The sequence below is a fragment of the Parambassis ranga genome, chromosome 13 (assembly GCF_900634625.1).
Source record: "Parambassis ranga chromosome 13, fParRan2.1, whole genome shotgun sequence".
In the NCBI taxonomy this organism is placed as follows: domain Eukaryota; kingdom Metazoa; phylum Chordata; class Actinopteri; family Ambassidae; genus Parambassis; species Parambassis ranga.
Genome location: NC_041033.1, coordinates 8,007,614 through 8,034,490, shown reverse-complemented (window position 1 = coordinate 8,034,490; position 26,877 = coordinate 8,007,614). Strand labels below are relative to the sequence as shown.

Sequence of the window (26,877 nt, the reverse complement as noted above, 5' to 3'; positions counted from 1 at the left end):
GAAGATTTAGCAGGAAAAAAAAAGAAATATGTGAGCCCTGAGTAGCTCGGTCAGGCTCCTCTCTGGAAATCCAGTGATGGTTCACGTTATGTGGCAACTGTGTAATATGCGGTTTCAGGCTGGGTTTAGACTCAGCACTTCTCTGTGTGTGCAGTAAAAAAAACCTGTTGGAATCAGGTACTGTGTGTTTTAACATTTCCAGCTCAGAATGAGGAGCACGGGGAGTCATCTGAACCGCAATGAACAATTTGCAGTCCTGCAGAGTGTGTGTGTGTGTGTGCGCACACACATGCATACGTGCAGAAACACAGGCACTTACAGGTGTGCGCCTATACTTCAGAGACACAATGAAACACTTGACACACTAACAACAAGGCACTGCACATGGGCACAAAAAGCCCTTATAAGCATAAGCACAAACACACACACAGACGGTACTAACAACTGACAGCGGCTTTACAAGACCACCCCATTTAATCTATTCATTTTCAATATACAGACAGGCATTGTGAGACGCTACAGTGTGTTTTCAAAAACACCGAATGTTGGCCGGAAGGCTTAAAGACAGCACATTGTGCCGTGTTGTGACAGTGTGTAATACTTAACAATCACCTCATCATAGCCATGTCCGTGACCTGTCGGAGCCTTACACAGCCACCCAAGCAGAACCACAGTGTTGACAGCGAGTCACACCTCGTGCAGAGGGCAGCTCAGGAAATCTCTCTCTGCTTGTTTGTCTCTCTGTGTCTTTAAAAGAAGAGTGGATAAGTACTTTTGGAAGTCTTTCCATCTTCTTTAACATTCTCTCTGTGGAAGGTGTTTCAGCTCTCGCTTTCTTTTAGGAAAGATGCACACACATGTGTGAAAGAAGAGCAGGAAGATGTGCAGCTAATGAAACCTCCCACAGTATGAAAATTAAATGGCAACTATTTTATTTCAAGGGGGGGCCACAGAATAATACCACTGTTTTTTTAATGGAATTTAAATATATGGCAAATAATCTAGATGGACCACCAGTGAGAAGTGATGACACACATACAGGCTAGATTATGTTTTCTATTCGGGTCAAGTGATGGTATGCTCCACACACGCGTCAAATAAAGTTTAAGCTTCTTGTATTCCTGCAGCACTGTGTAGGAGGAGGAGGAGGGGCCGGAGCCTTAGGATTACTGAGGTGAACAGGCCCCCATGTGTACAGCACGCACCTCTGTACAGCCAGGTGAGCAGCAAAAGGACTGTGACATTCCTGGCATATCTAAGAGTTTATATCGCAAGCGTGACCGGGAAGTGTGTGGAACTATCATCTGAGCCGGCTGCCTCTGATCCTGCCCTGTGGTCCTCTCACGGCAGAAGCCAGCGCACAATTACAGAAGGAAAACACACACACACACAGATAGCGAGGAGCCTCTGTGGTACAACGTGTGGGAGAAGAGTGTGTGTGTGTGTCAGTGTGTGTATCAGTGTGTGTGTGTGTAAAGTGAAGGCAGGGTGGGCCAGCCGCTCATGGGACTATCTGACTTAGATCACAATAACACCTTTTAACACAACAGCATGCAAACAGACAGCAGACACTGGAAAATACAGGGAAGCCTTCTGGCATCAGAGTTGTGTTTAAAAAAGAAAAAAAAAAAGAGCTGAGTATAGTTTGATTCATCTTGCCAGACAGCAGAAGTCACATCATCATTTGGGAGTTCAAAATCAAGTCATTCACATGTTTTTTTCTCTCTACTCTCAGTTTTCCTCAGATCTGTAGCTGTGTTGAGGTCGTTTTGCCTGCGAGTGTCGTGTCTCCACGTACCTGATCATCTATTTGGCACGCTGTCAGGTTATGCTGCTTGGCCGCAGGGGCAAACTGGATGTGCTTCAGCCAGCTGCCGATATTTGGTTTGCTGGCATCCACGCAGAATTTTACATGGCCTGACCCATCCAAGATCTGCAGAGAGTGTGTGTGAGGAAGAAAGAGAGAGATCAGACTTTGATCAGTATCAGTCCAGGTTACTGTGTCCAAACACTGACTAACCACATACCTCCCACAGAGAAATAAGACTCAAATGTAGGAGCTACTCTGTGGTGAACACACACACACAGAGACTCACACACACACACACACATATTCACAGCAATTACTATTTCAGTAATTATAAGGAAATTAATGTTGATTTATTTTAACCACAAAAAATACAATAAAAAAAATAAAAAAATAATGTATACTTATTTTTTTATTTAAAAAAACATTAATTTCCTTATTTATTTTACCCCTGAAAACGTTTTCAAAAAGAATGATGTCACTTTCATTTCAGTTAAAAATAGGAAAATATTCCATGTTTATTTTTTTTCATAAATCAATGTGAGAAAAATAAATCTACAGATTATAATTAATATATAAAAAATGAGTAGGATAAAAACTTGCAACCATTCAAATGAAACCATTCAGTGATTATGATCTGCAAAATATAAATCACAATAAAATAAAATATCTAAGAATTTTAAAATATGCTAAGAAATTATTCTGAATTTGCTTGAAGCTGCTTGATTTCGTTTCTGAAAACACAGTTTGAACGAAAAAAAACAAGATGAGTCACTTTAACAACAATGATAATAATAAAGGAAGAAGAAGAAGAAGACTGCTCTGCTGCTTTGATTCACAGCATCAAAACACTCCAAAGCAGACATCTCAAGAACAACATAACAATAAACACAAAGGAACTGAATTCTTATGCAAATCATGCAGATCAGTGAACTTCTGCAAAATATTTGTGCAACCTTTCTCCTCCATGGATTGTGAGCGTTGTTTTACAATGTTAATATTTATTATGCAGCAGCTGTAAACTTTACTGGGAGACAAATCAATTGCAGGAAACCGCGAGTGATAAGAATTATGAAGACAAGCCGATTGTTGGGATGCAAAACGGAATCGCTGTCAGGGTCACAAATCTGTCTTTCTGCCTTTGTGTAACCCGCCACTGAATAAATATTTGTGTTACATAAAGCCTTTTGTCTGGACTAATAGTGCCTCCATGTATCATGCACTTTAAAAAAACTACTTTAATCGTAAAACATTTCTCATAACGACGAATGAACACATTATTTTTCATTTAAATGTAAATTACCGAATATAACAAATATTTTGTTTTTTTACTTATGAAGCATTCTTACCGTTAAAACTCGTTTTCACCGGCGTGCCACAGCTAAAACCACTTGGGATAATAACTGCGTGGTTAACCGAGAAAAAAGTGATGTAAACTCCGGAAGAATAGATAAAACTAAACACTGTCAAATACACAATGAAAATAAGAGCTGTTTTTGGTATCGTGTGTTCTCCAGAGTTTGTGCATAGTAAAAAAACAAAAAAAAAGCAGCAGCGTGTTTTCGCAGCCGGTGTCTCTCCAGGTCTCCAAGCCGCAGGAGGAGTCGCCTTCTCGCCGGTGCGCCTCTCAGACAGCGCGCGGTCGGTCAAAGTAAATCCTCCCTCACTACGTTGTCTTACAGACACGAGCTGACTCCGTGGAACTCTCCGCTCACTGTCCTATGCAGACATCGAGGAACTGAATCCCCTCCGGTGCATCAACTTGCTCCCAACTTTTCACTGTGAGCGCTTCGTTCGGCTCGTCCGCTCCTCTCTTGTCACCCCTCCTGTCCTGACGCACCCAGGTGTCCTCTTGTAGCCATTCAACTTTTCATTTTTCTCTTCCTCCCCCCCCCCCCTTTCCTCAGCCAGTCGGGATGTGTCGTCTGTATGATAGCAGAGACATTCAAAGCGAGGAGGAGGAGGAGGAGGAGGAGAGGGGGGTGCTGATTTCTCCCCCCTATTTTGCTCCTCGTGGACAGTTTGTGTGATGTTTCTCATGAACGTATTGTCTCATAATCCCGCGCGTTCATCGTTATACCATCCAAAAAAAAGGAGACTAAGGACTCCAAACACGGGACAGTCTTCGCCTGTGTCCCCGGGTCGGAGGAGAGTCCTCTCCGCAGTAAATTTTAAAGTGACAGGGGCCCGGGGTTGGAGAGGGTGAGCGGGGTCAGGGAGAGGTCGGGATGGGGCTTCTGAAGGGATGAACTGCACACACAGGCTGCGCACTTTAATGAAGCAACATAAGCATCAAAGCGCTGTATTATTATCCACGTGTTCCCAAAGTTTTTTTTTTTTCACAACAAGCCGTGCCAGCATGAACCGTTTTATGACATTATTAACCTGAGGATCCGAACTGAAAAGTGCTCATTTTCTTCTTTTTCCCCCACGATTTATTTGGGTTACATTTACGCACAGAAGCAACAACAAAAAAGAAAGTGAGAACAATAATAAAACCTTATTCACTAATTGTTTTTTTGCGTTAGGAGAGTAAGAGCCAGACTTAAGTGTTCCTCCTGAGGACCTCCAGGAAACTCCATATGGACCATTAGAAGTCCCTGTGCCACATTGTGAGACATTGACCTAATCACCTGCTTTTCTTTGCTGTAAGGTATAATTGTGTTCCTCGTCCTCACCGCTGTGTGCACAAACACACAAAAAACGTGGATTTTGATGAAAAGATGGTTATGAAGCATATTTTTATGCTTAGGTTGAATCAGTCTTGCAATTAAAAACAAGTTTATCTGAGTGTTTACTGCGCTGTGCACCTGCTTTGAGGACGCAGAATATGTGCGCACTTTATTTCTTGGGTGTTTTACAATAATAATAATAACACTAATAATAAAAGATGGAGCTGATACTGTGAACAAACGGACAAGGGTATGGAATAATGAAGAAACGTCCTTGTTGTCAGTTTATTAGGCAGCCTATAAAGCCAGAGAGGACAGGGCTTTGGCTGATGAGAGCAGATGATGATGGATAACTCCTCACTATGTGACATTGACCTTCCATCCCAGATAATGCCCATTGTTTTACAAAATCGCGCAGCAAAAATGTGCAGGAAGGACAGGAAAAATCATGTGTAAATAAGGCAGGACCCCGGCACCGATTCCCATCGTCTAGCGCTCCTTGAGAACCGAGGAGGGACCCCGGTCCGCCCGGTCATTGATTTCCTGCCTCTCCTCGACTTGTCTATTGTTGGAACCCTTTTTAATTTAGCCATAAATTGGGAAAGCTCAAGTCGAATGAGCTGTTCTATTTTCTTCCTGTCAGGATGAGGGATTTGTTTTATGATGCATTGTGTATTAAATACAAGTAATCTGGGAAAGTGATTGCTCCACGGCCTCTCTCTCTCTCTCTCCGGGTCCGATCGAGGATCTTGATAGTGAAGAGTGGTGTGAAGGTTTTGAAGAGAAAAGGAAGAAATGTCTGTGGTAAATAAAAACAGATATAGGATAACACGCGGAAGGGTTTTTTGTGTGTGTGGAATCATTAGTGGGGGGTAAACTGGGGTAAGAGTGGCTGGACCCCTCTGATAGGAGGCTGGCCTCGGGAAGAAAGCCTGCACTTCTCTCCCCCGTCAGGAGATGGCGTGCTCAACTGAAGTGAACTTTTTTTTTTAAATTTAGGTTGGATTGTAAAAAATAATTATGAGATGTGTTGCAGCATTGAAGAGAAATAAACGGACATCTGACTTCTGAAAAATAATTTGGTGACTTAAATGTGTATTTTATGAGAACAGTGGCACTATTTCATCTCCACAGATGTAGGGATACTTTGGCACAGAAGAGAGAGAGAGCGCGAGAGAGAGAGAGAGAGTAATAAAACAAGATGTGATTTTTCGTTTGTGGATCACGTGTGGTGCCTTTATTTGACTTCTGGAATAAAAAAAAGCACCGCAGCCAGCTTCTTTTTTGACTTATTATAAGATGAGGGTCATTTTGGTGTGAATTGCTGCACAAAACATCTACATTAATGCGTCAAATTGCTAGATGGGACATGAAAGATTCATCTGTATGCGCTTAAATATATAATCACCTGAACGAGCCGCCATAAAGCTCTTGAATCTACACAGAAAAAAGACCGATGGGGGTGAATTTAAAACACTTGTTCACTTAATAAACCAAGTGAAAGGCGTATATGGCTCTAATTTATATTTGTTTGAGCCATCCGCCATAAACACTATTCTGATGTTGCTCAGATTAAACAGATGTGTTTTATCTGAATTATACCATGCCTTTGTCATAATGATTTTGACATACTGAACGGTGGTGTGGAAAAGCTGTTTATCAACAAATTATAAACCAAACACACGCAGGCTTCAGGGTATGTTAGTTCTGACTGTATCATGCCACACAGCATTTCATACTTATTTAAGGGGACTCTTAAAACATACAGCATCCGGATGATGTTAGAGCTGAGGCTTTAAAGTGCTGTGAAATTCTTGAAAGGAGGTTCAATTGCTTAAATGGGCCCATGCTTATTTTGCTTGCGGCTTTCTTGTTTGTTTTAGCAAGCGCAGTCACGCAAAAAGCAATTCATACGCGAACGTAGAGAATTTTTATGATCAAATAGCTTCATATTTTTCTTGATCTGAGGTTCAGCTTCATTGGCTAAACACTGGCCTGTTCTTTTTTTGTTTAAAAAAAAAGAGCCTTTGAATAACTGAAGGAATATTTTTTTCTGCTAAAAAAAAAGAGTGATTTGGATTTTGCTGCTCAATCTAGAGCCATGTGGAGTCAGATGGGACAGGCTGGAGAAGAGGGGGATTCCCGTGTGGGTTGCAAACTGACTCCAGCCAGCCAGCCAGCGAGCGAGCTGCAAAAGCCCGCTGCAGCCGAGGGGCCACATGGAAACACTGGGAAGGCCTGTGTGGTGCATTCCAGCACATCCACCAGGAGAGCGGAAAGAAAAAAGAGGAGGAGAGAGAGAGAGAGAGAGAAAGAAAATATCGCAGCCAAATCCACATGAAATAGTTCCACCATTCATGGTAAGACCTCCTATTGACACCGGCGAAAGGCTGCATTAAGTCTCCATCATGACTCTGTATACACAGGGCCCTCCCCTCGTGCGCATTTTTATTTTTGCTTAAATGTGTGGCGATTCAATCAAGTGGTAAAAACTCATTTAAGGCTCAAACGAACGGTTGGCCTTCAGTTAGCACAACTTAAATTTTTTTTTTAATTAACACATCCATCAACCGGTAGCTATTAGCGCACAATACAATAAGTGTGTGCAACTTTAAGCTCCTGTATTAAAGGATATAGACTCGGTGTCCATATATCCCAATTACCATTAAAACACAGCAGAGGAAATGAAAGGAGAAAATGTAAATAAAAAATTTCCTCGGGTCTGGAAGTGGGCCCGTTGTGAGCGGCGTGTTAATCTCCACCTCAGTAATTTGGTTCTGTGGGAGAAGACAGAAGCCCTGCTGCTGTGCCCTGCACTTCATAAATCACTGCTTTATGTGGACAAGGTCAGCACCCCTCCTCCGCCTCCACCATCACCCCCCCCCCCCATTTTCTACTTGGCCCCTCCCGGACCCTCCGCCATGTTTACCCGGCCGCCCGGGGGCTCTCAGGACCAGACCAGCTCACTTCTAATTACTTTGGATTATTTTCATTTGCCGGGGGTCAGCCAGGCATTCCGACACACACACACACAGAAAGAGAGAGAGAGAGAGAGAGAGAGGGAGAGAGGGATGATTTCTCGACAATTTCTGTGGCCTGCAAGGCCTGTGTTTGCACAGTCATTTTGGTTTAGTCACTGTCTGTTCTGCTCTTTGACTCCATGCCGGCATGTCTTATCTTCCCCATAAACTACATCTTTTAAGAGCAAAGACTGTTCAATGTATCTGCCTCATCCGTTTTATAGAAACAAGTGTCAATATTGGAACAGGGCAGGGCACCGCAGGACATGATGCTTGATTGAGAGGATTTATGAGAAGACATAAACCTTCATTTATCAGCTCGGAGAAGGAGATTGTGAGAGAGCTGCCTTTCAATGTGTGCTTTCTCATCACTGAAATGTCTTCCTTAATCTGCAAATCAATACAAAATCATAAAATTCAGAATAAAACAGGCATTGATCAGTGTTGCAGAAGCTGGTATTTCAGAGGCCATACGTGGAGATGCTGTTTCTTGAGTCAGAGAGAAAGAGGTGTGATGTTTTAAAATGATTTGAAGAAAAGAACAAAATGATAACAGTCACGCTGCCTGATGTGTGCTGTTGTTTCGAGGAGCAGTAGCAGGAATGCGAGCTGGGGGTCTTTAAAGGGAGGGGATGTACACAAAGTAGTACAGGCTGTGGTAATCACAGACACTTCCTCCTCCAGAGCCTCAACACACAGGGCCACACTGTATGTGGGCTATTGGGTGCGATAAAGCTGCGCGAGAGTCAAAGGTCACGTTTTTGAAGCATAAATTCAGCGGGCACACAGCTCCCTATACGCATGGGACGGACTGGAAAGTTAAACAACTCACTATACTCCACCCCACCACTCCGGCACAGTGGAGAAAAGGGGGGGGAGGAGGTAATTAGAGCATGTTGCCTTTTGCCGCAGGGAGAACAAATTGGCTCTAAAACGCTCATAGATATCATCTTTAAAAGACCTTTTTATGTACAGGAGGTAAAGGCTGGTACATGGAACTGAACACGGCACTTCAGATGTTCAAGTGTCACACATTCATTACATTTATTGAGCTCTCTTCTCACGTTTAAAGCCAGGACTCTGCTGTAATACTGTGACAACCTGTTTTTCATACGCCGTGTCCAATTGGAAGGCTAATATTTTAATGTAGGTGGATATCAGAGGAAAATATTATATTTGTCGGCTGTGAAGGAATAATATGCTGCCATGGTAATTAAACATGCCTGTACAGCCATCTGATGGTGAATAATTCTAGGAAGAAAACATGTCCGAGCAATTGAGAAGTCTTCCTTGAAAGTTAAAAAAACAACAAAAAAAACGTCTGCACAACCATCTGATTTCATATAAAAGAAGGAAGAACAACTTAAACACTTCCTAAAAAGCTCAAAACAACAGCTGATTGCTCACAGATATGAACGCCCCCACTATATATTTGTTTTTATTGGGTGTTTCTTCTTTCCAAAGCAAAGAAAAAAAAGGCTCAGTATAGCTGTGCAGAGAGGGACTAATGGCTATTTTTATATCCTACATTTACAAGTGGTCAAAACTGCAATGTGAGAAAGTGTTCTAAGCACATTTGTTCAAAAGTATGTGTCGCACCATACACGGAAACCCTCCGCACGCACGCACGCACAGGGTCAGGTCTGTGCAGGTCAGGTCAGTGTATGCAGACACAATTAAAGTCAGAATTAACTCAGGAAAACAACAAATCAGTTGCAACAACCCTAAAATGAAGGAAAGCCAAGCAGCTCACACATAACACAGGGACACAGAGTGGATCCCATTAAAGGCTTCACTGGCTTTCAGTAGCATCAAAGAGGCCCCTGAGTTAGACTGGGATTATATTTAACCCGGGGAGCTTGTTGCACCACCGAGCGCGGGGCACATGCTCACGCTGCTGCCAGTACACCATGCTTCTGGCATCGCTCTCATCCAAAGCTCTCATTAAAATGTGGCTTGGGCACAATTTCCTACAGGAACACACACATGGAGTAATGTACGGACACACGGAAACACATAAACACCCAGAACAACAGAAGAGAAAAACAAGATTGTCATGTCTCTATGTTGTATTGATCACATCCATCCAGTTTTACAAGCGATCACATCGTATGTCAAAACCTTTAAAGACAAACAAACATGTGGTATTAGTTGAACGCTTGCTTAAGCTTAATGTTGAATTATCATCCACTCTTAATGGAAGGAATTAATGTTAACATTCCAGCCCAAGTTCTCCATGTATGTGCACGCATCTCTCAAAGGCCTTACTCTGAGATAAAGCAATCTCACTTGGCACATTTCAGCAGTCATTCTTGATATGAACCATCAGGCATGTTCGTCGATACTCCCCAGGTTTATTCAATTCCAAACCAATCATTCTACTGTCATACACTTTTGGGTTAATATTCTAACTGTGAGGCCCAACACTAGGTGAAGATAAATCAGGTTTTATGATGGGTTGTTATGGTTTTTATGGCACTGGGGGTTGTGAGGGACTGATTTGGGGATCAATCACCTGCAGGTGTCTTGCCGGGGGCTGGGGTGCTGTGAGGATCGATTGAGGATCTAGAGCTGCAGTGATGGAATATAGGTGTATTTGTGTGTGTGTGTGTGAGAGAGAGAGAGATTGGGTGCCATTGTATGGTATGTGTATTAGTTTGTGAAGGCACGAGGGAGACAAAGTGATGAAGGTGTGTATGTGCCTCAGAGACAGGGAGGAGATATATCTGGGGCTGCAGCAGCGATGAAGGGCTGCTGGACTATGACCAGACCATCTCAGCTCTTATCAAACTCCCCTCTTCTTCTCCTCTTCCTCCTCCTTCTCCTTTTCTTTCAATCCATTGCTTTATGTAGGTGGCACTTTGGAAAAACCTCATTGTCACACAACATTTAACAAAGACAAAAGTCTCAGGCGGGCAGCTGGAGATGACAGACCTGACAGCTAGTGTGTGCACAGTATCCCTCACATAACCTCTTTCACTCACGTCTTGCGTGTTTTCCCTCGGGAGCGGCTGGCGACGTGGGCCGTAACACCGCCAAGGCACACAAACAAGCGTGTGCGTCTATGTGCGCAGATGGCACGAGCACCCGTCAACACACAGACACATTAGTTGCAGTGAAGTTTGTCAGTTTCTTTCTCTCGCTCCCTGGTTACAGTGTTTATACACATTCAACATCTCCCCTGACCATCAGACGGCTGCTTCCTCCGTGCTGTCAGCGGAGCCCAGCTGAAAACAAAAGAGGCGGAGAGCTAGGCCTACGGTTTCTGAATCAGAGGAAGTTGGTGCTGATTACGCTGCCACTGAAGAAGCATTCCGATCCTGTTAACCCGTATGCTGGCTGCCAACTTTAAACCATGCAGCTAAGCAGTGGGACAGCGAACCACACACTGCAGCCCCACCCTGAGTGCCTTCTCCCTGCCCAGAACAAACATCTGCACCTCTCTTCATTTCCTCTGCTTCTTTTCCTCCTTTATCTCTTCTATAAATAAGACAGTTCTTTCTCTTCTTCCTCAGTTGAAGATCTTCCTACTTCCCCTCTGGTTTGCTCAAACCTCCGAGTCTTTGTTTCCTCTCCTCTCCAGCCTTCCATACTGAAAGCAGCAGCCTATATTGAGTAGAGAACATTCCACCTTCACACCCTTACCTCTCTATCCCTGATGAATGCCTTCACTCCACTTGTTTATAAGATAGAGCGGGTTATTCATAATCAAGCCCAGGAGAGTATGTACACACCGTGGACATCCTGATAGAAAGCAACGTATTAAATTTCTGTTTGTTTGACAAGAGAGCTGTCTCTCTCCTTCTCCTTGACAGGAAGACCCTCATCCATCCAAGCAAGGGGCACGACCCCAGCAGCACTCCCCTTCTCTTTCTCTCTCTCAAGTGCTAACACATATTAAGTAAATGAAGAGTCTCTTCAGGCCGGCAGGAGACAAACGAGCTTCTTAAACATCGTAGGAGTGGCAGTTTGATCTGGTGTCGGTGGGTGTTTATGACTTAACTGCGGCAGAGTCGTGTTTGTGATGTTACCCATCTAAGTGTGTTTATACTGTAGTGGAGATTGTCCCGGTCTCCTGGCCAGGTGCTGAAGCTCTATGTCTGTTTGAGATGGAGAGTATATGCTTATGGCTTTGGCATGTGTCTGTGTTCCCTGCAAGCCTGCTGCGTGTATGTGTGTGGCAGTGGTTCTAGGCCAAATCTTGTCCGACAGTGTGTTTGTCCACATCCCTACCAGGAGCAGGTTCATGCTGGAGTGTCTGCTCTCATTCTGCTCCCAGCTTTTCTTCCTGTCCTTCTGTCTTGATCTCTTTTTCTATCTTTCTCTCAGTGATTATTGTCATTCTGGTTGTTGGGAGAGGAAAAAAAAAACACTACAAGTTAAGAAAAAAAAAAGGTAGGGGGAAAGAACGACTGAGCTGAGGTGGTGTTGGTGGGGGGCTATAAGGCCCCCAGGGTGGGTATAGGGTTTTGGCGAGGGCTCGGGGGTTGGTGGTGAGGTGTGCTCGGAGAGAGGGCCCTGGTGTAATCTCAGTGCTGAATAGACGGAGCTCTTAATAGAATCCCGTCGTCCGGCTGCCACCGAGAGAAACAAGAGCTGTAATGGATGGGCTCAGCTCTGGCTCCCACTTTCCCCCCCGTGACCCCTGCGTTGGTCAGAAGTAAGAGCTAAAGAAGCATTGTAGCCCCGGGCCTGATTGAATGGGGAGGGAGGGAGGTGGCGGTGGTGGCGGTGGCAGTGGGGGGTGGAGGGGTAGCTGCGCTGATAGACCAATTTCCCACTACTGCGAGCAGCAGGGCTTGATTGATGAGGGCTGGTGCTGGTGAGAGGAGGCCCATCACATGCGATCACATAAATACTTATTCAGCTCGAATTGGGCCTGACAAGCCTTACGACAGCTTTGTGCTGTCACAGATATCATTGGAAGGAAAACGCTCCATTAATCATGCGTAATTAACTTTTCCAAAGGGAGGTTCTGCTTGGAACCAGTAGTAACCCACTCAGTACCCAGATAAAAAAAATCCAGCATCTTAACTGGGATTGGAGAGGGCCTTATTAAAAGCTCGAGCCGGTTTCCCTTGAGCCGCTGCGTTTGTACAGGAAACGGCTTCATTAGTATCGGTTTAGGGCTCTAATGGGCTCAACACAAAGCCTCCTCTCTCTAACCCAGCCGTGTTCAGTGGCCTTACAGTGCAATATCCTGTGAGCGCGCACGCCCATAATGTTCCCTGTTTGAAGTCAGAGCAGAACCCATCTGAACGGCTGCCACTAGTTAACTACCTTGACCCTCCCATAAAGTAGTGTGGAGGAGTGAGTATTGTAGAGCCCAACAAGCAAGGTGGTGTCATTCTCTCTCATTCTGTCTCACTTTCCAGGCCCAAGGTAGCCTGCCCATGGGAGTGAACTGGACCAGAGCCCTTTTGTTTTAAAGCAGCAGACCAAATGATCTGCCTCACATTAGGAATAACACACACAAACTGATGAATGCACAGACCTACCACCAAATCTCATCTGATCAGCATTCCTCTTTCAGCTCTCTAGCAGCAATGCTGGTGGATACAATCTAAGTAGCTGGCACAGTGAAGACCAAAAGAAATGAATGGAGGCAAAGCAAGTACGGATTCTGGGTTCTTTTAGGAAAATCTAATATCGTGTTAGAGTACACTAAATGATTAGAGCAGGACTTGAAAGTACAGCATGCTCTGCAACTAAGGACAGAAAACAAATCCCAGAAACAAGCTGGTAAGTCATGTCGTATCATGATATCAGTAATCATTTTTCACCAAGAGAACCAAAAGTACACACAGTGCAGCATGCAATTGTTCTATACTTGTGCTGAGTTGTTTTGACAAAAGCTATGTTGAATTCAAGTCAAAGGACAGCTAATAAAAGAACTGTCTTTTCTTAAAAATGTACAGTCCCAGTGGTGTAGAACTTAAATTACAGGTATCATTCCACCACAACCGCAGATGCCATTTTTCTCAGCTGCACTCTTGGTTATTGTGGGCATCACATATTTCTCTGACTCACCATGCAGACTTCACTTCAGACTCACTCATGACATTCTTAGGTGTAATACGACTCGCATGTCTGAGGAGCACAGGCTTTACAGCAGTTTCCATGTTACCATTCATGGTTAGCAATCGTCACACACACACACACACTTGCCTGCCCGGATTCGCTCAGTCTTCCTCTTAAGTTGGTCATCATTTCCTTTAAATATCATCCTGCTAGTACAGGGACTTGAGTCATTTCCTGTCTGTTAATTAGGTCTGTCCGGTCATTTGAAAGGATGAAGACACACTACAACATAATAGCCATACCCCAAACACGACGGAGATGAAGAGACACAGCAACAGTGCTGCTTGAGCTGTGATAAGAAAGTTACATCCTACATGTCACTCACACCAAACATTGTCTGGAGAACACTCCACTGACTTGAGCAGGGTAAGAGTGTTGAAATCTTTGTCAGGCACACAGTGAGGAAGGCAGCTGCCATTATTGGCTGCCCTGGTCACCCCTCCTGAGGACGATTAAAGTTGAACTTCTTAAAGTTCCGGTTTAGAGTGTATAGACTAAAAGGGTCTGTGATTGATTGTTTTATCATTATATACTTCAGAATTTGGGCTATCAAATGGCATTTTTGTTATGCTTGAGTGCATAACATGTCAGATCAAGCTGCAAGCTACAAACTTTCTGAATCTGGTTTTCCAGACAAACCTGTGGTAGTCTATGTGCCCCCAATTCACCCACATCTCTGTGAGGATAAGCAGTAAAGCAGAGGAACAGACAAGGTGCTGGGGGTTGCATTCATGAACACATAAGAGGTGTCAAGAAGACTTGGGTATTGGCATTTCACAAGCCTATATAATAGCTAAATTGGGGAGAAACACTCTTGAGGTGGTTCAAGTATGTGAGAACGGATTCAATTATATGTCAGTAGAGATATAGAACAATCCAATAGACAGGTGGTTAAAGAGAGACCTCACGCAGACAAGAGGAAGAGTGGGGGAGCATGAGAGAGAAGAGGGACTGGGTGAAGGGTCAAGTACATTCAGTCAGCTTAGTTTGACTTATATGTAGAGGAGAGACAACAATAAGTACTTGTATGTTGGGGCCTTGAAGGCACCACTTCTGCTCTCACAATGACTCGCTTCTTACTCCAGCGTGGCAGGGCCTGAGTGGATTTATTATTATCATCACTCAATTTTCACCCAAAAATAAATAAATATATTAGAAGTCTTTCTACACTGGTCGAAATTGCCAATTAACACTGCTTTATTTCCCTTTGTAAACATCTGGAGTTGTCCTTGGTTCTTCTAAGCCTTACTTGGCACAGTTGAGGGAAAGTGGCTGTTGTGAAAGCCCTTAAAAATAAGCGGTCTGCTTTCAGCTCAGCTTGGTTGCTTAGGATAGATGATTGGCTGACAGTCAGGGGTGTATTTTTTTCCTTCATTCACAGATAGGGCCATGATAGAGGGGGCATACTGCCCATTGAGGTTTGTTTGTCAAAAAAAAGGCCACTGGCAAGGCTCAGGCAAACACCTTTCTGGAAGCCACACCAAAATTCAGCCGTTTCATAATAAGGCAATAACCTCAAAGGGTTTCAAAGTGTTTTATAAAATATGCTACTCTATACCTTTAGATGTTTCAGGTGGATATGTAAAGACTGAATGCAGCAAAACAGCAAGCCTTCTGAAGGAGCAATGAAGAAGGGATCTTTCTCAAATACTTCCACAGCAGCCACATGGGAATGTACGTGTATATTAGATTTTTTTTCCTACCAAAGGTGAATAATGTGTGTCATCATGACACATTCTGGTACAACAGAGGGTCTGTCTCAGGTCCACCTCCTGAGCCCCCTCCTGAGATCTGAGTGATGCTCGCTAAACCTCAACGCTAGAAAGTGCAGAGAAGCAGAAAGAGAGGGAAAAGAAGGCCTTCTTAGTTTAAAAAAAGGCCTCAGTGTTAATCAGAGATTTCCCAGAAGAGCCAGAGTCATCGCCTCAGGACAAAAACAGTGAGAGTACGAGGGGTAGGCACAGAGGTGAGGAAACGAGAGATGGCTTGAATGAGAGATAGACGCGGAGACGGAGAGGAAAGGAAGGAGGCAAGGAGGGCAGGCTGCATTCCTGTGGCCACAGCTGTGGGAGCTGCAATCACTAAAATGTAGCGCTGTCTCAATGCCGGCGATTTCTGGACCTGGTACAAACGAAATAAAACAGCACGACATGTCTGTTTTTTAAATCAAAGAAGAGACTAGCAATCAACATGCTGGGGTTTACACTGCCTCCCTCCCTCCTTCATTTTCGTCCTGCCTCCATTCTCCTCTCTGGCCGACTATCATTCCCTCCATGGCAGGGATGACCCCTTCTCTGTCTCTATATTTGCCCCACTCTGTTCACCACTGGCCAGTTCAGGCAGGCATCAGAGACTGAGCCCATCGATCATTGGCCTGACAGCGGGCCCCAGGCGGGGATGGCCCTGTTATTTGGACTCTGTGATGACTTCCTCAAAAAAGGGGCCCCTCCTTCCCTCATAGGCCTGGCATGGCTGAGGTTTGGTTTGGAGCCTCCATACCTTCCCTGTATGTCCATAGAAAACACACTGAATTCACTGGCCGCATGTTTGGGTCACGCTAGGGTGAGCAAGACAGATAGAGTGTGGAGTGGGAGTAAAATAGGTTGAGGGAGCACAACTTGTGGTCCTGGAAGTTTCTTGGTAGCTTCTCCAGTCTCCACTACTCCCAAGGAGCACTGCGACTTTGGCAGTGGTAATAATAGAAGTAGGGGAGTATATTGGAAAAGCTGGAGTGTGTGATTTATGGACCTCAGACAAGATATAGCAACAGTATATTATGAATAGTTTAAGCCATCATTTGGACCCGTGTGTTTATTTTATCTTGGTTTGCACCTCTTCGTCTTTCCACATGACGTGTGTGTGAACAGCCTTGAAAAAGATGAACCTCCCGCTCACTGTCTTCCTTCACCCCCCCCCCCCCCCACCCTACCCCACACTCTTCAACACAACACCCCCTCCCTTCTTTTCACCCTCCTCTCAGGCACTAGGACGACCCAGGGACTTGGTAGACGGGCGGTTGTACTATTGTCTTGCTGCTCACATCGCATTATCATTACAGGCGGCTATAATTGGAAACAGGAGTCTTTCTATTAGGCTACATGGTGACACGGGTATCTGTCTCTTCTGATATTCCCACACTGGCTAATTCGCCCCTCATCTGCATTAAACAGTATGAAGACTGGAGGATACAAACTCTGATGCAGACACATCCCTCTGATGTACCCACACAGCAGTTTACACTTGCATACCATTATATTTATATTATACTTCAGAAACTGCCTGTAACTTGAGAGAGACCTTTAAAATTGCCTTACAAAATCTTACAACTTATAGTTTTAAGAAGCAAACTAGTTGTTTGTGGTCTAAAACCAACACCAATATACTCCGTACCATTTCAGAGGATCACATATATTTTATAGCCTGTGCTGTGGTCCATCCCGTCTGTGTCTCACGCCTGTGAAATATCAATCAGGAGGCCTAGAATAATAACTTTTTGGCATGATACGAAGGTAGTCGATGCTTGCCGTAACCTTAAGTTGTTTGCAAAAATACAGTCATGTCTGGAGAATCTGTAAGAGTGGTTGGCTTTGCCTGAGGAGCTCTGTCTAACAAAGGGTGCACACACTTCATTAGCACTGTCCGTGAGAAGGAAGGAATCTTACACATGGAATCACTCCTGATCTCCCGTCTCAGGCTACTGCTGTGCAGAGCCTTGACTCGCTGGCTTCCTTCCTTCAAAATCCTTCTGGCCCCTGCCTAAACACAATACACAATTTGTTCATATCCAGCGCCAAAGAAAAGGGAGATATACAATGCTCAGGAGATAAGGTTACAAACTGTCCTTGCACACACAGGTGTGGAACTTGCAAAGCCTTCAAAACATCACCTTGTCCCCCGCCCCATGCCGCTACTTTTACCGCTGCCACCTCCTCTTTCTGAAGCTTTCCACAAATACTTGAATGGCAGATGGATGATGATGAAGAGGAGGGCGAGAGGATGAGTGTCAAAAGATAATATAATGGAGAGGGCACTATAACAGACTGGCTGTTGCTATTAGTGTGAATATAGTCATTCACATCCATGTGCATGTTTACGCACACCGAGAGCTCACTCAGCTGCTATCTCACATTGCATCACGCTGCTCTGCACCTTAACACTAACACTAACGCCTTTGCTCTCTCAGTCTCTCTGTTTCAATGGCATCAAATGGCTGAAGTTGACAAAAGAAGAGAGGCAGTGCTGCCAGCTGCCCCAGTGAGGTCACAGAGGTTCAATCCACTACCATGAACGTGGCATTGACCCCCACCACCTTCTCAACAACTCCTTTATTCTGCAAATTTATACAAAGTAACTCCACTTGTCTTTTTAAAATTACCCACTAGACACATCTAAAGGCAAGCATTTAATCAACCTTTGTCCTTTGAAGCACACTGGATTTGGTGTCTTTTAAATGTACTTCAGGATATGGCACACACCTGCTGTTCCCACATAAATAAATAACATCATGTATATTACTTTACAAAAACATTTGCCAATGAGAAAACAAGGTCAGGTGGGAGTTCCCACATGGATCAATCACAGGGGCCTTTGATCTTTCTTGTATATTTAAATATTTGTTTGACAGTATTATGTGTCATTTTTAAATAGTAAAAGAGACAATTTAACAAATAGTTATTTTGTTTATAACAATTGCAACTTTGATTTTACTGTTTATTTTGTTTGTACAATTTTAGTATCTAAATGACCCTCAATAACATGTTACTTTAGTTATTCGCAGCTGGTACTCAACAGGAAAAAGACAATGGTGACGCACTTTAGTAGTAGTACATGGGAGAAGTGTGTTGGACATTGCAAACTGTTGTGTTGTGAGCCAAACACATCGTTTACTAATCCGAAGCAAGTAGCTTTGTGCCTGAAACCAAACTGTGACGAATCTATGTTGAAGTTAAAAGTAAACTGAAAATATCTGAACGAGGTAGGAGAAGCCCGGATTTTTGGGTTCAAATCCTCTGGCTCCTCCCTATCTCAATTTGACAGAAGATCGGACAAAACAATGAGCTGGCCATTTTGCAGCACAGTTCATGGTAGAAGTACTGTAATCATGCTCCTCCCTGGCTTTCTTCCTGCCTATTTTTCACCCCATCCATCTATCCATCAACTTGTTCATCTGTCCATCCATCTTTAACAACATGAAGGGCTCTAATATGATGAGTCCTTGGAGTCCCAGCAGGACTCTGTCATTTGCTGTCTCTATGTCCATTACTCTCAGCTATTGGTCCCCTGGGTTGTCACAGTGGCTGCAGAAAGACTTTAATTGTCCGGTTGGGATGATTTGTCCTCCTTGTGAATAACTTGCTGTCAGTGGTGTGTGAAAAGTGCACTGTTGTTTCTGTTTTCACTCAGCTGTTGTCATGTAAGCCTTTTACATTTGCACTGACATTGCAAACAAGTGAGGTAAGTGTGCTGGAATTAGCATTAGAAACGAGCAGACTAAATAAACACAAAATGTGTGAGTCCTCTCTTTATGTCCATCTCCACATGAATCTGGTGATCGCACCTGCTTTCCCCTTGACTAGGTCACTAAGTCCATATCTCTCCTTGGTGGTGTGAACTGCAGGTGAATCACTGTCAAATATTGTCTCAGGATTTTCTCCCTTTCTTTCCTCATCTTTTTGTCTCTTTTTTTCTTCTTCTGAAAGACTCTTATCATTCTGCCATGAAGGCCTTTTCTTCCCTCGCACAGATCCAAAGGAGAGGAAGAAAGAGAGCAGAGTGCCTTTCAAAAAACAGAACAATGACACTTCATTGAGATCCTTGGTCTGTGTACATTCCTGAAACTTGCACAATAACTTATCAGAGGTGAAAGGAGGAAGGGCAAAGAGAAAGATAGCTCATATGAAAGCAAGGATAAAAGCTGAAATGCAGGGAGATAGGGGTAGGAAGGTGAAGGGGTGATCTGTGTGTATAGGAGATCTCCAGAGTATACTTCCTCTAACCTCTCGTCTCTGAGGTCATTGTGAGGTTTCTTAAACGGTAGGTGGGATGTAGTTGTCAACAAACCGTGTGTGTTAATCATATACATGCACACGTGTTTTGAAAAACAGGATTGATAAATATCCACCTCAAGTCTATATTTCCTACCATCTTTTTTCAACCCAGGCATATAAATTTACAAAAGCTACATGCAACTCAATCTGAAAGTAGAGCTTGTCAGAACACTCGATATTACAATTTAAGGCTGCTTCTATTGGGTTGCAGTTCAAAAGAGATTAGGTATGCACCATTTAGTCATGCAACTCTTGAGCCGGAATCAGTGGTGAGGCAGATCTGTCCAAAGGAAACAGGATCTCATCTGGGGTGATCCAGATCTGAGACCAACTCGTAAAACTGTCCCTTCTAATGGATCACCCATTGGAACACTCGCACAGCACGTGCATGCATGCAGAGATGTAGACTCACACTGTATCTAAATAAATCTGGGTAATAGCATATAACCAAACGCCAACACCAGCCACACACACAAACACCCCTTCACATAAACCCACATACACACTTAAACACCCTTTCATCAACACAGCTGTCCTTCTTAGAAGACAAGTTGAAATTTAAGCTCATGAATCCATAATACACAAATTCATGTAAATTGTTTGCTGAACCGTGTCATATTTGCATGTGTGTTTCAGGGCAAACAGAACAGTGTGCACTGCTCCTATGATGTGGACGGGCTCTCTCAGGAGAGCATACACACACATTCATTCACACCCACACACACCAATAACATTCTCTCCTGCCCCCTCCGGCCAAGCCCAGAGCTTGACCTCTCTGTGTCACTCAATCCAACAGGCAATATTTGCTTTCGTCATCATAAATATTAAATATGTGCAGAGGCAAATATTTGGGTTTGGCGACCTCGAAGTGGTAAATGAATTAATGTATTCACATGAGGAGGGCAGTGGAGTCAGGGTGTTCTTGCACACACACACGGCCTTTCAGCTTGTCCAGCTCTTTACCGTAAAGGCCTGTCAGTGGTCACACAGGGGAAGACCCACAACTCCAGAGGAATGGCATTAAAAAAAAAAAAAAAAGTCACAGAACATGAGGGAAATTTAGAGGGAGAGTGGTGAAATGTTTCTTTTTTTTCTTTGTTGCGATACTCGGTTGTGTATGTGCATTGCATGCAAATAGTAAATTATATTGTGAAATAAAGATACAGTTTTATTCCATGCTTCCATGTATCAATTTAAAAATGATCGTGCTAACATTAAAGATAGATTACCCAGGGAAGAGTAAGGAACCCACACCAACACTTAAACTGTCAGAACAATTACAAAAAAGCAATTTCTTACCCTCAGAGTCTCTACCCCTCAGAGGTATATCATTTTAGAGGTTTATGACTTATCTAAACCCCCTGTTAATATTAAAGTCACCAGTTCTTTCCATTGTCATCCAAAAAAATAAAATGTCATTGTAAAAAGTAAATGATGTGTGGCATTTCATGTACTGCCAGTTTAAATGCATCTATAGACACAAATGTTACAACTAGTGTCACACTTTCCACCACATTCATGATATAAGGGAGTCAACTGTCTCGAGTCAGTTATTGTGCCTATAATATGTCACTTCTCAAGATATAAGCAGTGTTTAAGCATCTATATATTCATTTTTTAAAGATCCCAGTCTCCTGACCTTTGGGGATTTTTACAACATCCCGCTTCTCCCATCAGATTGGTCAGATGTACTGTGGTTCACGAGGGGTGGGGGCCTGGCATCATGGGTAATCTGAGAAGAGTTGTCAGAAAGGCAATCCGTAGCTGACCTGAGGCCTCGGTGTATAATTGTGCCCTCTGACCCAATGAACATCCTAAATCACCAATCCAAACAGTCAGATCCTCCCAGTAAATACCCAGGGAGAAGCCCTGCACAGCCAGCAGTTCCCCACTGCCCAGGTTCTCAGACCTGTGCTGCCCTTATGAAACCTTCACACTCATGGCCTCAGGCAGACATACTGCTCACAGGCGGCTGTCCAGTACAGACCTGTGATCAAGCATGATTGATGCTATTATTTTAAAATGACAAATTACAAAGTGATGCCAGGATGTTTTTCTCTGTCTTTATGCTGGGTCCCTGTAAATCTCACTCAAAAAAGTAAAGGGATCTGAGATTTATTCCTGCACCAATTAAGACAATTAAGGAAGAAATTTCATAAATGTATTACACATCCAATTACTTGATTTGAAGCAGAGATGGTGTGAATCACCTGGTCACCACTAGTTGTCATTCTCTTGGTGTGTGTTATGGCTTGAATACAAATATGCATGCCAGTTGTCTTTAATCGCAAACAGAAAGGGACACCCAGTTCTTCCTCACACCATGGACAGGACAGGATAGTAGCATGCAGAGGATGATGGGATTTTAGCGGAGGCTCAAACATTGTTGTTGGAAGGATCTGAAGTAATGGACCTCCTGGGGTGCTTGACAAAAACCCCAACAACAGAGAGATGCACTGCATCAAACCAGGAGGACAAGAGAGGTTCAAAAAGCGTTCTTCCCTGGGGTCTTTGAGGCTGGCATCACTGCATCCTGGCCCAGCAGGGGAACAAGCTTCCTCACACAAACACAGTGGGAGGATAAGAGGATGGGACAGGGCAGCGCTTCAACAGAGGGAAGCTCTGAAGGACAGTGTGAAAATGAGAAAACATGAGACACTGAATCCTTCAGTCATTGTGCTGGGAGAGCGTCCGTTGTCACTAACAGATATTGGTCACGGCAGCTGGTGTACTTGAGTTCACTGGGTATATGACACTGCCCCTACATTATCTCATGTTCTTCTCCAGTGGGCAGTTTTTCCTGTTGATATTCTACATCTACTCAAAGATCATCATCACTGCAACCACTGATGAGCACTGTGAATGTAGCTGCCATTCATTAAAATTCAGTATTGATGGAAACGCCAATCTGAGCAGCGCCAAGCCAAGCTGCACTCTGCCAAGCCAAAAACTGCCTGCCGTTGTAACCCTTCCTGGCATGCCAGAGGAGAGCATAATGTGAGTCAGGTCCAACTTCTCTTTTGGGTGCCAAGAAGAACTCCATGCAACCCAAAACACTGACAGGGAGCCAGTCCCAATGTGAATGTCCTCAAAGAAAACCAATAAAACAAGACTGTCATTGTGGCATCCCAGAGACCAGACAGTTCAGGAAGGACTTTGTACTGCATACATCTGCCCTTGACTGAATTAGATGGTTTACAGTACATGCAAAGATAATCCAAAAATACCTTTTAACTTTTTTGAAAACCAAACAAATGTGTGTGAGTCTGCATATTTATCTTGTTTATCTGCACTGTAAATATGTTTCCTGTCATTCTGTCTATTTGTGTAGCTGCTTGTCTGGATGTCTGTCTACCCATGTACCTGTCTGTATTCAGATAAAAAAAAAACATAAAAAATAATTTAAACTAAAGCCAGACTAACTCTCTAGTTGTTTGTCTATGCAGATCCAAACATGCTGCCATTGAGTTTACTGCAATGTGGAAAAGTCTTCATGTAAAACCAAGCACACACCAACACAAACACACACATATATCTCAGTCCCATGTTCGCAATGGGCCTCATCTGGATCAGCTACATTTACATTTGCTCATCTACAAGAAAAAGTAAAGGAGACATTCAGGAAACAGTAAGAGTGAGAGAGAGATGAGTAGTGTGAGTGTTTCTGCTTTAGCTTTTTAAATGATAGCGTTCCATGGAAACATAATCTGCTTTTTGTTTTAATAGAAACATTTAATTAAGCAAAATGATCCTAACAGGTTACAGCTGTGTTCCCCCCCTCTCTCTCGTTTGCTTTTATTGCGTGTGGGAAATCCATTTCCACTTTATTCAGGCTCTCCCAGATTTATAGATTTTTACAATTGTCTCCTCATACACTCAGCACTTCCTGTGACTTCTGTCTTCTGCCAGTAGCCAGACTTTAAGCTACACAACACAATGGCAACATTAACACTCTGCATCGTAGCTCTAATCCACTGTTTCGATATAGTGCTGACTAAGAAAAATCTATTTTGATAAGGGAAAATTGTAGATCCTGTAAGTAGAGATTTTAAATAACTACTATAAACAACCACAGGTGTACATTAAAATGAATTGAATGATATGGCATTTAAGAAGCACCTACAATCCACCATATTGGCACATATTTACTGTGCTCAAACCCTGTAAAGCACAATTTAATATGCGTTCCATGTCTCTGTGTATTACGTCTTGATTTTACACCAAGCAAGACAGTGTGTTCTCCATCATAGTGAATTTGAGTGCCTCTAAGTTTCACACACACACACACATCCACTCATACTCATACACACACAGCAGGCCAGCTCAGCTTGGCCTGCTAGCCTCATGGCTGTAATTGAGAGTTAATGACGCAGTTGGATCTGTTCTTTACTTCATATTAAACAGAGCCTGCTGCTGCCCGGCTGTAAAAGCAGCCCACCTCCCCTCCTCTTCCACCACCCTTCTTCCTCCTCCTCCTCCTCCTTCATCTCCCCTCTCCACAACCCCTTTATAACCTGACTTGCAGCCCTCCACACTCCTCTTCATTCCCCATAGATATATTTAAGTATCTGATTTAAGGAGGGATGGTTGTTAGTCTCCAGCTGCAGGCTACTGTGCATGCAACCCCTGACAGAAAAACAGTTTTACTGTAACTACACACACACACACAAACCCAAGTGGCACATCTGTGAACAAAGACCTCAATGTACAGCTAAGACGACAGGAGCCCTGGCAAGACCCACGCCACAGCTACCTGATAACAGATCAACTTCTCTTTTTAGGTTTTTCCTCTCCCTTCTGTACAAGACACTGGCGAAAGAGAAGCAGCAGAAGCACCCCCCCTCTACCAAATCTCTAGCAAGGGGGGGCTCCTGCGACTTGCTGGCGCCAAGAACGGTGTACTGCCCACAGTGAGGAGGTCGCTTTGGGCCCTTCCTCTATCACTGACCAGAGCAGAGAGAGAGAGAGATTGAGTGAGAGGAAGAGAGAGCAATTGCAGAGATGTTAAGGAAAGGCAGAGAGAGAGAGAGAGAGAGAGAGGGACGGGAAGAGAAAACAAACAGGACAGAGGCTGCAGTGTGTGTCAGGTCAGTGGGGAGTTTCAGAATGTTCTCCACCGCTGTTCTCCAGAGCGAAAACTCCTGGAGGGTTATCTGCTCCTGGCGCTGTCATTTATCATCAGTCAGGAGGAGCTGGGCCACCTCTTTGGTCAGCCGAGTAGACACACACACACGCAAACAGATGTGTAAAGGGGGAATACACGTACAGATGTGCAAGGAGAACGCAAACACTGCAGTCATCCAAAAATTACATGTGTGTGCTTCAAACAAGCAGGGCCGACAGTAGCATAAAAAAGAGATGTGCAGCTATAAAATACATGTGGTGGATATATGCATGTCATTAAAAGTGACACACAAAAAAGTCATAAAACCCACATGGAGTGAAATATAGGCTCGAAAGCACAGGCAAACAAAGTTGTGATCGTCAGGACCTCCCTGTGCTGGTCCAGCAGACCAGCAGTGTCTTAATGGGTTCTCTTGTTCTCTGAAGTATGCTGTAACCATTAAAATATAGGTTGTGTTTTTGGATATGTGTGTGTGTGTGTGTGTGTGTAACTCTAAACCGTGTCTCTGCGCCCCACTGCCTATGTAGTGCACACTGTTTCAGCCAATTAACCTTGGAGATCCAGGAATGGGCATAAGACAGCATGCTGAGGTGCTTTATTTAAACATGTATTGTACATTCTTAAACGTACACCTTCTGGGGTTTTAGAATGTGGTTAAACCCTCCAAAACTATGCTGATGAGTCTGCTTTTTTTCTGGGGTTGTAACATATCTATGTCTTTTACTCCGACTCTTCTAATTTGAGCTCTGATTGAACGGATACAGATGGACTTTGTGGACGTGATGGCGAAGAGACACAGAAGTTACTGATGAGACACATCAGAAAGGGGGTAAGAATTAGCGTGTCCACTCGGGTGTCGGGTTTACATCGCTGATGATTGCTGCTGGAGCTGATAAACACCCGTGACTACTGCAGAGTCATTTGACCTGGGAGCAAATGCTGATTGTATCCTTTCCCCCCATTGAAGACAGATGTTAGTGGGTTTTTGCACCCAGTGTGAAAAGGGCTTTATTCAAAGTTAAAAGCTGATTAAACAAACTAACTAAAACCAGCTCAAAGTTGCAAAATAAAAGGCCCCTCTTCATCATTTTTAGCCTTTGCTTAAAAATGTCAATGGGTGCTTTCTCCTTCCTTACTTGTTGTTTTTTCGAGGAAGGCAGAGCACTGCAGAGCTGTATTGCTCTTGTCAGCCACCATGAAGGCATCCCTGAGGTGTCGGTAGGGGCGACTGATTTGTGTGCTCAACTGTCCTAATAGCCTCCGTCTCCTGTTCTTTCTTTATCTGTCTCCCTCTCTCTCTCTTGATCCCCTCTCTCAGCATGCTGGTCTTGCATAACCATTTATTATACAGATTTTTTTTCCTCTAAAGTGCCTGAAGGGTTTAATTATGTACATAGACAACCCCTATAAACTTCTATTCTGAGGACTTTTTATTGACTTTCGAGCCAGGCTACCCTCCGGCATTTCAATTAACCATTTATAAGAGAAGAAACTACAATTAAATTAAAAAGTTTCTATAAAGAGGCTGTCACATCATTTCCATTCTTTTTTGGAAGATGGCAGGCTTTATCTAAATGAGATGGTGTGGATATGTGAAACAGCTGGAGTGGGGTGCCTCATTTAAAGGGGAAGAAGAAGAAGAATAAGAAGGGAGGGAAGGCGGGAGGAGAAGACCAAAAAAGAGGCAGTGAGAGAAAAGGAGAAGGCGCAGGGAAGGAGGGGAAAAAGGAGATGTAATTAAAAAGTGAATGGAAAGGAAAGATTGAGAGGGAGATATAGCTGCAGCCGGGCAAGGGCAGGAGGGGTGAGAGGGCCGGCCGCAGGGCCAGTCAGCACTGACCTTGCTACTTAGGCCCTAATTACATGTTGTGAAACTTTAGTCGGCGCACAGTCATCTGGGTGCGTTGGGCCTCCCGGAGCATGGACAGACAGAGAAATTACAACACCATTACACACACTTTAAAAGAGAGAGAGAGAGAGAGAGAGGGGAGGGGGAAATTAAAGAGAGAAAGAAGGAAGGGAGGTTGATGTCATTTGGCGTTTTTGAGAAAGAGTAACAAAGCGCAAGGGTTCTCCTTTGTACGCTGCTGTTGAGTGGAGCCCTGGTATTTTTACAGGCCTAAAG

General features: G+C 43.8%; 1 protein-coding gene across 13 annotated transcripts in view; it reads right to left on the bottom strand.

Moving 5' to 3' along the window:
- mecom (MDS1 and EVI1 complex locus) overlaps positions 1-26,877 on the bottom strand; it is a 117,269-nt gene that overhangs the window by 21,767 nt on the left and 68,625 nt on the right. For 12 of the 13 annotated variants that reach the window (XM_028418905.1, XM_028418908.1, XM_028418904.1 and 9 more), the window contains exon 3: positions 1,799-1,933. In XM_028418905.1, the coding sequence (XP_028274706.1) occupies positions 1,799-1,933 (135 nt within the window). Of the gene's footprint in view, positions 1-1,798; positions 1,934-3,156; positions 3,958-26,877 lie in introns of those variants that run through there. The other variant, XM_028418915.1, reaches the window with a different exon arrangement.